The 12073-nt window shown below is 34.6% G+C and overlaps 1 protein-coding gene across 1 annotated transcript in view; it reads left to right on the forward strand.

Moving 5' to 3' along the window:
• Positions 1–12073, forward strand: part of TMX4 (thioredoxin related transmembrane protein 4) — a 99443-nt gene that overhangs the window by 14213 nt on the left and 73157 nt on the right. Inside the window, exon 2 of the mRNA XM_043984646.1 lies at positions 9813–9928. Coding sequence (XP_043840581.1) covers positions 9813–9928 — 116 coding nt within the window. The remainder of the gene's footprint in view (positions 1–9812; positions 9929–12073) is intronic.

Raw genomic sequence — 12073 nt, forward strand, 5'->3', positions numbered from 1 at the left:
AACACTCTGTGCAGCAGTGACAGTGACTATTTGCAGGTCCTCAAATACTTCACTCCATTTCCAGTCTACATGCTTTTGCCCTGGCTGTCCTTCATGCCTAGACTGTTGTGGCCCCACACCCCTGTCTCAATTGCCCTGGCTTCCTTCCAGACTCCATAATAAGCAGGAGGCCTTTCCTGGGCTTTCCCAGCTACTAATGCAGATTACTTCTTTTTTTTTTTTAGTGAGGCAATTGGGGTCAAGTGACTTGCCTAAGGTCACACAGCTAATAAGTGTTAAGTGTCTGAGGCCGGATTTGAACTCAGGTACTCCTGACTCCAGGGCCGGTGCTCTATCCACTGCGCCACCTAGCTGCCCCAATGCAGATTACTTCTTGATCAATCTTGTATCTACTTAGATATTTACATGTTACCTTCCTCATTAGAACATATGCTCCTTGACAGCAGACTCTGTGTGTGTGTGTTGTGTACATGTTTGCCTCCGTTTATGTCCACAGTGAGCTTGACAAAAATGAGCACTTAAATCCTTGTTGACTGATTTATTCAAGGAAACGGCCAATTTGTGTCAGAGATGGGACTTGAACCCAGATCGTTTTTCCCCCTTCCTTTCCTAAGGAGTTGTTATTTCTGAAAATAACTAGTAAAAAAATCATTTAAAAAATTCTTGTCTTTTTTTTTTTTCCTTTCCCTTTGCATAGGGAGAATGAGAAACCTTCCAAATTAAAATACTTAGCCTGCATTGAGGTAGTATGTGTAGTCAAATAATACCAAGTATTTTACTTTGACATTTGAATGACATTTGTGTACTTGACTTTCACAGACGATGGATTTTAATAGTATTTGTAGATAATGACCCGAAGCAGCATTTGACCCTAGATACTGTTACAGATTTTGATCAGCTGTCTTTTTGTCTTTCATTTCTTATTATTAGTCGCTATAGATTTCCCTCCAACCCCTTCTTCATCTCTCTGCTCTTTGCCTTAACTTTTCTTCTTTTATTTAAACAATTTTGGTTTTTTCCCTCCTCATATTTCTTGACAGCTCTTAGCTTTTTTTTTTGGCAATAAAGTATTTTTTTTCCGTTACATGTAAAGATAATTCTCAACTTTTGTTTATACAAGCTTTCCAATTTCAGATTTTTCTCCCTCCCTCCCCTCCCTCCCCCCTCCTCTAGACAGCAGGTAATCTGATATAGGTTTATATATATATATATATATATATATATATATATATATATATATGTATGTATATGTATATATATATGTATATGTATATGTATATATATATATACACACACATATATATACACACATATATGTATATATATGTATGTATACATATGTATATATATACATAATAACATTAAACATATTTCTGCATTAGTCATGTTATAAGAGAAAAATCAGAGCAATGATGAAAAACCTCAAAATAGAAAAACAACAGCACCAAAGACAAAAGAAATAGTATGGTTCGTTCAGCAGTTCATTCAGAACTCCACAGTTCTTTTTTGTTTTTTTCCTGGATTTGGAGATCCTGTTCTATCATGAGTTCCCTGGAACTCTTCTGTACCATTGCATTGGTGAGAAGAATATAGTCCATCACAGTAGATCAACACACAATGTTGATGATACTGTGTACAGTGTTCTTTTGGTTCTGGTCATCTCACTCATCATCAGCACATACAAGACCCTCCAGGTTTCTCTGAACTCCTCCTGCTCATCATTTCTTACAGCACAATAGTATTCCATTACATTCATATACCACAACTTGTCCAGCCATTCCCCAATTGATGGGCATCCCCATAACTTCCAATTCCTTGCCACCACGTAATGCAGCTCTTAGCTTTTTGAAAGTACCTCTTTTTTAAAAAATTATTTTCTTCAGGGAATTATACTGATTAGCACTTTGGGAGTCTTTCTTTTTATACTGTCCACCTAATTTTGCTGTTTTTACTAATGGGTTTATTATTGCAAAATTTGTAGTTGTTTCTTTGAGGAAATATTTTTCCAACATCATTATCCCTTCAATGTTAACCCTTTTTAACATGGCAAAATGTTTAATAAATATGTTGTATATCAACACTTAAACATGGGTCTCATGCCTATGCTATTGCTTAATCAATTCACAATATCTTTTTATTGAGGCTTCTCTTTTTTGGTTATCTAAGACACAATGAGAAACATTTCTATTCACATTTTCTTCTGGTTTCAATAAATAGCATTAGATCCTTTCCCATTTGGCATAGTAAGCCCACTGAAACAGTCATATAAAAAGGAAATTAATTTCTAGATGCTAGAAAGAAGGTGAATGGTCATTGTATTAACCAAATGATTTCTTTGTAGTGTTTAAATAGTTAATGACATCGGCTGAAACATTTACAGGACATTTCCTTTCAAATTTTTTTTTTTTTGGTGGGGCAATGGGGGTTAAGTGACTTGCCCAAGGTCACACAGCTAGTAAGTGCCAAGTGTCTGAGGCTGGCTTTGAACTCAGGTTCTCCTGAATCCAGGGCCAGTGCTTTATCCACTGTGCCACCTAGCTGCCCCCTCCTTTCAAATCATAAATAAATGTTATCGTTCAGGAGAAATTAACAGACATTTTAAAGAACAGCAGTTTAAGGGAGCAGGTAATATGGAATGGTTTTTTAAAAAATTAAGTTGAGACTAATGTGGAAATGTTTTGCATGACTACACATCTATAACATATTGAATTGCTTGAGTTCTTAAAATGAGGATAGGGAGGGAGGGAGGAAGAGAATTTGGAACCCAAAGTTTTAAAAATCAATGTTAAAATTTGTTTTTACATGTAATTTGGGAAAGTAAGATATAAAATGAAAAAAAAAAACTAAGTTGATGTAGTAAAAGGGTAAATATTTACTGTCTGGAGAATTCCCTTAATGTGTAACATGCCCTTCCCTGACGTTGCCACCTGTATAAAACTGTTACTCTAATATAATAAGATAATGTTCAGAAATAAATTTTGAGAAGCAAGACAAGAAGATAATCATCAGGTTAAACTCTTACTGTATGCTAGGTTTTTTTACATTTAGCAACTTTGGAATTATTTGTAACACTCTAGTGTTTATCACTTTTAGTGAACAAGAAAATGTTGTGTGAAGTGGGTCTTTGGGGAAATTTTTTAACTTCCTTTATGGTTTAGTTTTTGTGCAACATAGGGGAAGCCACTCAATTTCCCCAGTTTTTAGTGCAACATCCTTCATCAAATAATCATACGTATATTTACCTGTTTCTGTATTGTGTCCTCTAGTAGCAAGTCATTTTCTTAAAAGGAAGGATTTTTTTTCCTTTTGACTTTGCATCCCCAGAATGTGACAGTGCCTTCAACATTTTCATTTCATCAAGTTTTGGTTAAGCTCCTACTGTGTACCTATCATAGAGATAGGAACTATGAATACAGTGACAAGAAAGAGATTCTTTTGTATGTGAGGTTTATTTTTTTAATCACAAGCATAAAAGTTTACTCTTATTTCTATTACTTTGTCATTCAAAGTTAATGTAAACTGTTAAAAAAGACAACATAATCATTAATTAGAAGTAGAAAATTCAGGTCACCTAGACATTCTTGAAATGTTCAATTATCATTTGAAGGTTAAGTTTTAATTATTCCAAAAACACTGAAAAATTTAATACTTCTCGCTCTTTACGGTTTTCAGTATCATCAACCTATAATGAAAGGCTCTTTCAATTTTTAAAAATTGTTTGCTTCTATTATAGCACACTATAAAGGGAGAGTTTTTGTCTCTTAATGTACATTTAAAATATTTGTGGACGTTCTTTTTCATTTAGCACAGTTAAGTCAAGTTTTATATGGCCCAGATCTTTTTTTTATCCAGACTCTATTCTCCAACATGTTAGCTATCCTTTTCAACTCTGTATCCTTTCTAAGTGTGGTACATGTATGCCATCTATGCCTTTCCCAGTTCACTGATAAAAATATTAGAGTATTGGGGCCAAGCACAGATCCCTACAATTGTCCACTAAAGGCTTCCTCCTATGTTGATATTGAATCATTTTTCTCTGTTTTTCCAATAAGAATAGTATGAGAGACATTGAAAGCTTTCACTAAAATCCACATAAATCATATCTACAACATATCTCTGATCTACCAGACTGGCAACTCTTGTCAAAAAAATAGAAATAAGGCTAGTCTGGCAATATCAATCTTTCATGAAGTCATGCTAGCTCTTTGTAGCCACAACTCTTTCTAAATGTTCACATACTGTCTCTTTAATAATATATTCTAGACTTTTGTCTGAAATCAGTCAGGGTTTTCAGGCTGTAGTTCCAAGAGTGCATTTTCCTATCTCCTTCATGTTAGTGCCTCCCCTTTGAGATTATTTCCAATTTATCCTGCATGTCTTGTTTGTAAATAGTTTGCATTTGTTTTCCCCAACAGACTGTAAGCTCCTTGAGGTTAGAGACCATTTTTTCCTTTCTTTGAATCCTCAACACTTGGCAGAGAGCCTGACTCTTTGTAGACAGACAGCACTTTTTAAGCTCTTCCTTTGTGTTAGGCACTGTGCTAAGTGCTGGGAATAGAAATTCAAATAGAAAGATAGTCCCTGATCTTCAAGTAATTAATATTCTTATGGGGAAAGACAACACAAAAGGAAGCTGAAAGCCAGGAAGAAGGAGAAGAAGGAGAACAAAAGTACTATTTGGTTGCTTGGTAGAAGTTCCAGAATGTAGCCTGGAGAGGAGTGAGACATGGCTTAATAAATGCTTTGTTTACTTAACCTTTTTTGAAAAGCAAGATATTTGTCCTATAATGCTATGACAGTTCTTCAGTTCTCCATGATCTTCCAGAGATTATTAATAGTTCAGCAGTCATCCCTTTCAGTTTTTTTTAGAACTCACCTAGGTGCTTTCTTAGTATCTTCCAAATTATTTTGAATTTCACTTCCCCATTTTCAGTTCTCTTTTCTCCCCTGGGCTTTCCATCCTAAATATTATGCTCTTTGAAGAAAGGAAAAGTAAGGGTTGAAATAGTTCTTCCTTTTCTTTACCCATTTTCATCATGACATCTTACCCACCCCCACAGTACCCCCTCAATGTAACTAAAAATAAATGACGACAAAATCTCTAGTTTTCCTTGCCAACTTTAATTTATTCATTGTTTTTGTGCTCCAGATAATATTCTTACACGACCATGCCTATAAGAATTCATTTGTATTAATCCTGTTTCTTGTCCTTACTTCTGTCTTTTGCACATCTTAAAAAAAATCTAAACTGATGTGAGTTCTGCTCTGTATTCACATTCATCTCTTTAAACATCCCCCCTTCTCTTTGCTCCACATAACCTTTTTTCTTTTGTATCTTCAAATTTTCATTTTTGAGATTTTTTCCCAGCTCTCTTGGACTGATTTCCTCTCTAGAATTTTAGGTCCTGGGATCCTTTTATGAAATCTGTGAATTTTTAAAAAAAATCCATGGTTTGTATCAGATTTGCTAGGACATTCTTTACTTTGTTCTAAGATGGAGTAGTCACTGCACCCCAGCATTCAGTTCCTCCTTGTTTGGTCTAGTCTGGACCTGTGATTTTATGAGTTAGATAATACCTGGCTTGCACACTGCTTTCACCTATGGGAATGGGCAGCTGTATAACAGAATTTGAGAATTGTCTGGGGATACTGAGAATTAAGACTACCACTCTCCTCACTACACAGTGGTGCCTCTTCTTTACTGGTGAGATTCAAATTGCCCACCTTTTGAAAGATAAAATTATAAATGAATTTAAGAGATTGTTAGCTATTCTGATTTGGGCTTAGAGTCAGCTCCAGCAGATATCTGTTTAAGTGAAGTTCCCTATCACTTCAATTTCATATCTTCTTGCTAGGATTTGGATGTTTTCTAAACTACTCATGTTTCCTCTTATGGTCTAAGTAATCTGTAGTATACACTAACAGCAACAATGCTTCTCCTTCTGTCTCCAATAATATTCACTCAAATGCTCTTCACTATTCTTACTTTCTCTGGTTCCTATATTTCCTCACATAGCTATATCTGTTTAAAATATAATGCTTAACCCCATCCCTATCCCTTTCCAATCCTTTGGAGTATTTCATTCCTTTGGAATAAGGCATACCATTCCATGCCATATTCCAGTCTTGGGTCTCATTCTATAAAGTCTTAGGTCAAAGTTTCCTTCTTGTGTTATGTTTTCTGGTTAGTCTTGCTTCTTACCTATCCTTTGTGAATTTGTGTTAGTTATTCCTGCTTGTTACCCATCCTTTGTGCATTTGTATATCAGCATCCACATCTGAGGCCATGGATTTTATTGCTGTCTACTTACTTTGAATTGGTCTCATGTGAATTTCTGGAAGTCCCTGCTGTTCTCTGTAGTGTCCAGCTTGATTGTTATACAATAGGTAGTTTTCTCCCTCCCTCTCTTTTTGCTTTAAAACTATTTTGATTAGATTTAAAAGATTCTAAGCAAGTATATTTAAAAAAAATTCTTTTTACATATTTACCATCCTTGATCAGCATCCTATCATGGTCCAGAAATCCAAGTCCTATTCTCAGGCAAACCTGGGTTGTGCCCCTTTGATCTATACTGGTCTAGACTTTCAGGAACAGTAATTTTGCAATGAACAAACCTCCCTTAGGTCAGGGATAAATGAGTCAGGGATATATGCCACCCTGAAAATTGCTAGGCTCTTTTATCTTCTCCTATGGAGTGACTAAAATAATACCATTTGATTCTTATAGGACCATAAAACCAGGAGGGATGTCAGAGTCTCTCTAGGCTGGGCTCCTAATTTTTTAAAAAAGTAAATAGTAATTTTTTTCCAATTACATGTAAAGATAGTTTTCAGCATTCATTTTTTTAGGATTTTGAGTTCCAGTTTTTTTCTCCTTCCCTTCCTTCCCCTGTCCCCCAAATGGCAAGAAATCGGATATTGGTTATACATGTACAATCATGTTAAACATATTTTCACTTTAGTCTTTGATGTGAAAGAAGAATCAGAAGAACAAAAGGGAAAAACTATGAAAAACAACAAAAAAAGTGAAAATAGTATGCTTTGATTTGTATTCAGGCTCCATAGTTCTTTCTCTGGATGTGGATAGCATTTTCCATCATAAGTCTTTTGGAATTGTCTTGGATCATTGTATTGCTGAGAAAAGCTAAGTCAGTCATAATTGATCATTGTACAATGTTACTGTTACTGTGTACAATGTTCTCCAGGTTCTGCTCACTTCACTCAGCATCAGTTCATGTAAGTCTTTTTTAGGGTTTTCTGAAGTCTATCTGCTCATCATTTCTTATAACCCAACAGTATTCCATTACATTCATATACCACAACCTGTTCAACCATGCCCCAATTGATGGGCATCCCCTCAATTTCCAATTCTTTGCTACCACAAAAAGATCTGCTATAAATATTTTGTATATGTAGGTCCTTTCCTCTTTTTAAATGATCTCTTTGAGATATAGACCTAGCAGTGATATTGCTGGATCAAAGGGTATGGCAGAGTTTGATTACCCTTTGGGCATAGTTCCAAAATTGAATCTTCAGAATGGTTGGATCAATTCACAACTCCACCAGTATTAATGTTCCAATTTTCTCAAGTCTTGTCCAACATGTATTATTTTTCTTTTCTGTCATATTAACCAATCTGATAGGTGTGAAGTGTTACCTCAGAGTTGTTTACATTTAATTTGTATTTCTCTACTCAGTAGTGATTTAGCATTTTTTCATATGACTATAGATAGTTTTAATTTCTTCATCTGAAAACTGCCTGTTCTTATCTTTAGACCACTTCTCACTTGGGGAATGACTTAAATTCTTATAAATTTGACTCAGTTCTCTATATAGTTGAGAAATGAGGCCTTTATCAGAAACACGGAATATACATTTTGTTTTCCAGCCTTCTGTTTTCCTTCTAATATTGGTTGCATTGGTTTTGTTTGTTTAAAACTTTTTAATTTAATATAATCAAAATTATCCATTTGGATTTAATAATGTTCTCTATCTCTGGTTTAGTCATTAATTCTTCCCTTCTGTGATAAAATAATGGAATTTGGCAGATGCCCAGGGGCCCCACCTGATTGATTTAGTATTGTTTGAATTGGGTGAGAATGAGAAACTAAGTACCTACTTGGGAATGATTGGAGGCCACACATGGCCGGCCCTGAGTGACGGGTACTACTGATGTCACTAGGGGGACCACTCTCAGCCAAGGAACTTGAAGGACCTCCCTTTTGGGGGAGGGAGAGAAAAAGTAGAAAAAGGGAATGCTTGCTTGGAGAAGGTCTTTTTTTCTACTGGTGAGCAGAGGAGTATACTGGAGAGGGACTTCACAGCTGACTCCCATTGAAACCACAGACCTCAGGTGGTGAGTGAAACTGAGGCCAGCTCTTTGAGCTAACTGAGCAGGAAGAAAGTTTGGGGTTTGAGTCAGTCTTTGATATAGCCAGGGAGCTTATTTGTTTTCTCTTCCCTTATTCCCTTGTCCCTGGCTTTATTAACTTCACCTTTGTTGTAAATTTTATTCCCATTAATAAAACCTGGTTTGTTTGTGGAAAAGAGGCTGTTAATCTCCTTTCTTATTAGCCTGGGAGAAATAACTAAAAAAGGCAGTTTGGAAGGGAGGAAACTTTGGATGTAAAGGTCTCTCATTATTTTCTGAACCCCAGTATTATGGTGAGCCACCCAATTAACTCTCCCCCATAATAAATTTGGCCCCTACAGTTCTGTATAGATCTGACAGGTAAACTATTCCTTGCTTTCCTAATTTGCTTATAGTACTTTTATGTCTAAATCATTTTGAGCTTATCTTGGTATTTGGTGTGAGATCTTGGTGTATGCCTAGCTTCTGCCATACTATTTTTCAGTTTTCCCAGCAGTTTTGGCCAAAAGTGAGTTCTTATCACAGAAGCTGGAGTCTTTGGGTTTATCAAACGGTAGATTGCTGTAGTCATTTGCTAGTGTGTTTTCTGTGTCTAACCTATTCCACTGATCCACCACTCTATTTCTTAGCCAGTACCAAATAGTTTTGATGATTGCTGCTTTATACTATAGTTTTAGATCTTGCATAACTAGGCCACCTTCTTTTGCATTTTTTTCATTAATTCCCATTATATTCTTGACCTTTTGTTTTTCCTGAGGAATTTTGTCCCTATTTTTTCTAGCTTTATAAAGTAATTGTTTGCTCATTTGATTGGTATGTCACTGAATAAGTAAATTAACTTAGGTACAATTGTTATTTTTACTATATTAGCTTGGCCTGCCCATAAGCAATTGATATTTTTTCCAATTATTTAGAGCTGACTTTGTGTGAAAAGTGTTTTGTAATTGTGTTCATATAGTTCCTGGGTTTGCAGACTTCCAAATATTTTATATTGTCTACATTTATTTTAAATGGAATTTCTCTTTCTATCTCTTGTTGCTGAACTTCAGGCTCCTCATTTTAAAGATGAGAAAGGACACGCCTGAGATCATAAAGGCAGTGTGTATCAGTTAAGATTTGAATACAGTTCCTCTGACCATGGAGTCATATCAGATAAACTTGATTATGTATACACCATGCTGTCACTTTGACAAGGTTTGGGTTGACCAGAGGAAGCATGGTAAGCTTCTTTTCCCATAAACCTTGTCATGAGCTAATATTCTATGTGAAAATAATGGGACATAGACTGACAAACTCTGTATTGCTATTTTTCCATCTCTGAAAGGTTTTTATATTTCTCTTTTCTGTGAATTTAAAAAATAAATATAAATTACCTCACATGTCTTTATTTTTCTCACAGGTGCATTAATCGCATACTGATGAAATATTCTTTTCTCTATAGTTATGCCCCATGGTGTCCAGCCTGCCAGCAGACTGAATCAGAATGGGAGACTTTTGCCAAAAATGGTGAAATACTTGATGTCAGTGTGGGAAAGGTGGATGTCACTCAAGAACCAGGTACTATAGATAATGAATTTTGAATGGCATATTTTTAAAGAGAGAACTCTGGCCTAGCAAGCTTTTAAATGTTGGCAAGATCCCCCAAATTAACTTCACTCATTGTATAATAATAATTATGATAAAATTATATTTTATATAATTCATATTAACTCTAGACATTTGATAATTTCAAAGTCTCTGAAAGAATTTTATTTTTACCTTTGAATTATACATTTTTTTACTTATTAATTTCATTTCTAAGTTCTGTTTTGACCTCTTGGGACCTTTTGACAAAAGAAAAGAATAGATAAGGACTTTCTGTTTGAAACATAATAAGCTAAAGGATCAGATTTTGGAAGATCTTCATTTAAAAAGCCCAATCATTAATCCAGTTGGCAATAAAACAGGTAGTGTAAGTTAGGCCTGAAATGTATAATAGAATTTAGGAAGGAGATTTTCATTAAAAACCCTGCTCAGTGGGGTTAGCCTCTTTGTTCCTTTTATAGAACCCTCTGAATAGTAATTGTTTCTGCTGCTCTGCTTTTTAAAAGGAGGGAAAAAATTATGGTTGCCTTTGTATATGTAGGGGGGTGCAGTTGATTATGCATGATTTGGGTTTTAGAGATCCATGGAATCATTAAGTGTTGATAAGGCTGTTTGGAGGTCATATTCTTACAATTACACTTTTGCTGAGATCTTGTACTTAATATGTTTATCGTTTTTAGCCCACTGAAATAAGATGTGAGTGTCATTAGTTAATGGACAGCCAGAGCATATTGTATGTTATACAATACTTGGAAATTTAGCTGGTTTTAATTTGTCATTTGAATAAATACTTTTATCATGAGTTTACATCATGACAGGAGAAATAAAGAATTCATAATGAAAACCTTCATAGCTTTAAAACATTGAAAAGACTACATATGCAAATGTGTGTATGTTTTATTCACTACTTCTACTTTCATATAATTGTGCTAACTGAAAAAGATAAACGTTGACAAATATTTGAAGAAAATTAAATGAAGAAATTGAAAAAACTCACCTTTATAGCATATTACATGAACTGAAAATAGCAAAGGAGCAAATAGTTGAGAACAAAACAAATTGAGTTTGCCCTTCAGGACAGGTTGCTGATAGTGATGACTTTAAAAAATAAGAAGTATCAAATTCCCTGTTGTTTTGAAATAATTAAAACTTAACTTTGAATTAATTAATTAACATTTCAAGAATGTCAAAATGTTTGAATGGCCTGTTAGAATTTTCTCCTAATTAATGATTCATTATGTTGTTGTTTTGTAAAAATGGTTCTTATATTGCCTTTGAATAGAAATATGTTGCTATAAACAAAACTCTAAATTAGAAATTAGAATTAATAAATTGATTTTACAATCAGACAGAATCTTTCCTGTTTGCTTTCTCATGGCGAGACCAGAATTCTTTAAGCACTTAAGTTATTCTGTGGTTCATTTTGTTTTGTTTTAAGTTAATCACATTAAGAGTCTGACTTACTAAGATATTAATAATCATCTTAATAACTTTTAAAATCTTTATTCTGATTCTCAACTTTTAGTTATGGATATAAAACAGCCAGTTGTACAAAGCCTTGAATGCAGCTAATAGCTTCACTGTAAACATTCTTGAGTTTTCAGAGCCTCTGGAGATTTCTTAGTGATTGAACTATGCTTCTTTCTTTAACCCTAGTGATTCTTAATTAATTATTGAGCTTTACCCCTCTTTTGCCTGAAGGAGAAAATCCATTATCTTGTTCAGATATTTGATTCAGAAGAAAGGCTATATAATTTCCCCAGAAGACCCAGGCTAAAAAAATTCCAATACTATAAATTGCTGTTTTTATTTATCTCAATCTTATCTGCTTGTGTGTAGGATATCTATCTATCTATCTATCTATCTATCTATCTATCTATCTATCTATCTATCTATCCATATATATGTGTATACATATATGTACACACACACTTAGGTATATTAAATATTTTGTTGTTATTCACTTGTTTTAGTTATATCTGATTCTTTGTGATCCCATTTAGGGTTTTCTTGATAAAGATACTGAGTGCTTTGCCATTTCCTTCTCTGGCTTATTTTACAATGAGGAAGCTGAGACAAGCAGGGTTAAGTGACTTTCCCAGGGTCACACAGCTAGTA

The sequence above is a fragment of the Dromiciops gliroides genome, chromosome 2, assembly GCF_019393635.1.
Source record: "Dromiciops gliroides isolate mDroGli1 chromosome 2, mDroGli1.pri, whole genome shotgun sequence".
In the NCBI taxonomy this organism is placed as follows: Eukaryota; Metazoa; Chordata; class Mammalia; order Microbiotheria; family Microbiotheriidae; genus Dromiciops; species Dromiciops gliroides.